The 2569-nt window shown below is 61.8% G+C and overlaps 1 protein-coding gene across 1 annotated transcript; it reads right to left on the bottom strand.

The window, feature by feature from the left end:
• Positions 1-1049: 1049 nt before the first annotated feature.
• On the bottom strand, positions 1050-2549 carry FZD9 (frizzled class receptor 9). The gene has a single exon (XM_010585946.1). It carries the CDS (start codon positions 2508-2510, stop codon positions 1050-1052), a length of 1461 nt encoding a protein of 486 aa, XP_010584248.1. The 5' UTR covers positions 2511-2549.
• Positions 2550-2569: the final 20 nt, after the last annotated feature.

The following is a 2569-nucleotide window of genomic DNA, read 5'->3' as shown; positions in this document are numbered from 1 at the left end:
CTGGCCAGCCCGCAGCGAGGACAGCCCAGGCTCCCCCTGCCAGCCCCGGCGACACCAGCTGAGGCTTGAATTTCCCTCCGGACAATGGGGAAGGCAAGCTGGGATTGTAACTGGAGCGGGGGATAAATAAAGCTGCCCAGAAGTTTCCATTACCCGCACCTCGGGCTTCTGCGTGGGACATCAAAGCTGAGCCCTCTCCGCCCCAAGGTCCTGCGCCCCCAGCCCATCACCCCAGCTCCCATCCTGCTGTGCCCCGGGTGCCAGAGCACCGAGCCCCCTCGCCTGGCACTGAGGCCCCAGCAGCCGATGGCACTGACGCAAATCACCTACAGAGCGCAGAGTGGAAAAGATGATTCGTTAGCGTGACAGCACAAGAAAACCCTCCTCCTCGGCTGGGAGGCAGCGGGCGCCAGCACTGGCCCCAGGGAAGCCACAGGGGGAGCTGGATGCAGGGACCCCCCAGTACCACACTCCTGCTGTAGCCGGCAGCACCCTGGCACAGCACTCTCACCCTCTTTCCACCATCAAGAGAGTCCCCTGGCCCCAGCATGCACCCGCCATGGGGACCATGGCCCCAACCCGCTGAGCTGGGGGGGCTCCTGTGGGGCTACTCTCGACCCCCTCAAATTTCTCCAAACAGCACCAGGCTTGGCTGAAATAACACATCCAGGGTTTATTGTTTTTTCCATTCCTTGCAGCTAATGATTAAAAAAAAAAAAAAATTCTAAAATAAATTACAGAATTAAATAAACACGGACTGGATTATTCTCCTCCCTGCCCCGACCCCGCCAACCCCCCAAAGAAAGCGTTAGAAGAGTCACTGGATTTGGCAACAGCAACAACAACAAAACAACCTCTAGGAAAAAGCAGCTACTTGTCAGGGTCGAGCAGAGCCAGAGGGGGTCCCACGGGCCTCACCACCCCAAACCAGTGTGTGTCCCCACTGCCACTCAGCCTCTGCCCTCGCCCCCAGCAGCATCCCCTCACCCCTTACCCGTGAGGCCGGCTTCCCCCGGCGCGCCATCCCCAGGGAGGGGGCAGCCCCCACTCTAGACGTGCGTCGGGTTGTCCAGATACGGGTCTGTCTTGGTCATGTGCAGCATGACCGTGGGGGCTTTGTAGTGGCAATGCACCCCGCCACAGCTCACCCCGCTGCAGGGCTTGCCCCTCGTCCTCACGCTCAGCTTTCTGTTGCACAGGCTCTGCCAGGTCTGCAGCGTCTTGGAGCTCCACACCCACACCCCGCTGGTGATGCCCACCACCAGCGACATGAAAATCTTTAGCATAAAAATGGCCACGGTGGGCACCGAGGCCTCCAAGGAGCAGTTGGCAGCACGCCGGCCAGGGAGGTGCAGGCAGCCACGCTCCAGGGCCCTGAGGTTCCAGTAATCCACGTTCAGCCGCTCGTAGAAGTAGCAGACGATGACACAGGTGGCCGGGACGGTGTAGAGGATAGAGAAGACCCCGATCTTCACCATCAGCTTCTCCAGCTTCTCTGTGTTGGTGCCACCCGTCTTCATGATCTTCCGGATGTGGAAGAGGGCGACGAAGCCCGTGAGGATGAAGGAGGTGCCGATGACCAAGTAGCAGGAGAGCGGGATGAGGACGAAGCCGGTCAGGGCACTGACATCCATGCTCCCCACATAGCACAGCCCCGTGAGCTCATCCCCTGCCACCTTCCGCATGGTGAGGATGACAATAGTCTTCATGGCCGGGATGCCCCAGGCAGCCATGTGGAAGTAGCTGCTGTGGGCCTCAATGGCCTCATGTCCCCACTTCTTCCCAGCAGCCAGGAACCAGGTGAGGGTGAGGATGACCCACCAGAGCGAGCTGGCCATGCCAAAGTAGTAGAGGATGAGGAAGACGATGGTGCAGCCCGTGCTCTCCAGCCCCTCCTGGATGATGTAGAGCTCGCCATTCTCCCGGTCGCAGGCAATGTTCTCGGCCCCTGCCACCGAGCGGATGATGAAGGCCACAGAGTAGACGTTGTAGCACATGGAGAGGAAGATGATGGGCCTCTCGGGGTACTGGAAGCGGTGGGGGTCAAGCAGGAAGGTGAGGACGGTGAAGGCGGTGGAGACGAAGCAGAGGGTGGACCAGACAGCCATCCAGATGAAGGCAAAGTCCTTGTCCTCCCGGGACCAGTAGACGTCCACCCCGGGGGAGCACCTGGGTGCGCAGGAGAGGCTCTTCTCCACGTACTGGAACTTCTCGGGGTTGTCACAGGCCCCCAGGCCGTTGGGTCCCCGGCCCTCGGCGGTGCCCGGTGGCCAGGGCCGGGGGGCCACGGGCAGCATGCCCTGGCCCTTGTGGGGCTCAGCAGCCGAGGCGTTCTCTGGGGCCTCCATGCAGAGGGCGTTGGGGTCGTTCTTGGTGGGCAGCTTGCCGCAGTCGAGCGACTCGGGCCAGCCGAAATTGAACTGCTCCATGATGGGGACGCACTTGTGGCGGGCCTGCTCGCACATGGGGCGGCAGGCGGGGATGCTGGCGCTCACCTGGTCGGTGCACATGGGCGCGTAGAGGGAGCAGAGGAAGAAGCGCAGGTGGACGTGGCAGGCCGGGTCCCCCC

Source organism: Haliaeetus leucocephalus, unplaced genomic scaffold (genome assembly GCF_000737465.1).
Source record: "Haliaeetus leucocephalus isolate CR32 unplaced genomic scaffold, Haliaeetus_leucocephalus-4.0 Scaffold136, whole genome shotgun sequence".
NCBI classification, from domain to species: Eukaryota; Metazoa; Chordata; class Aves; order Accipitriformes; family Accipitridae; genus Haliaeetus; species Haliaeetus leucocephalus.
The sequence above is the reverse complement of the archived record's forward strand: the minus strand, read 5'-3'. Positions and strand labels throughout refer to the sequence as shown.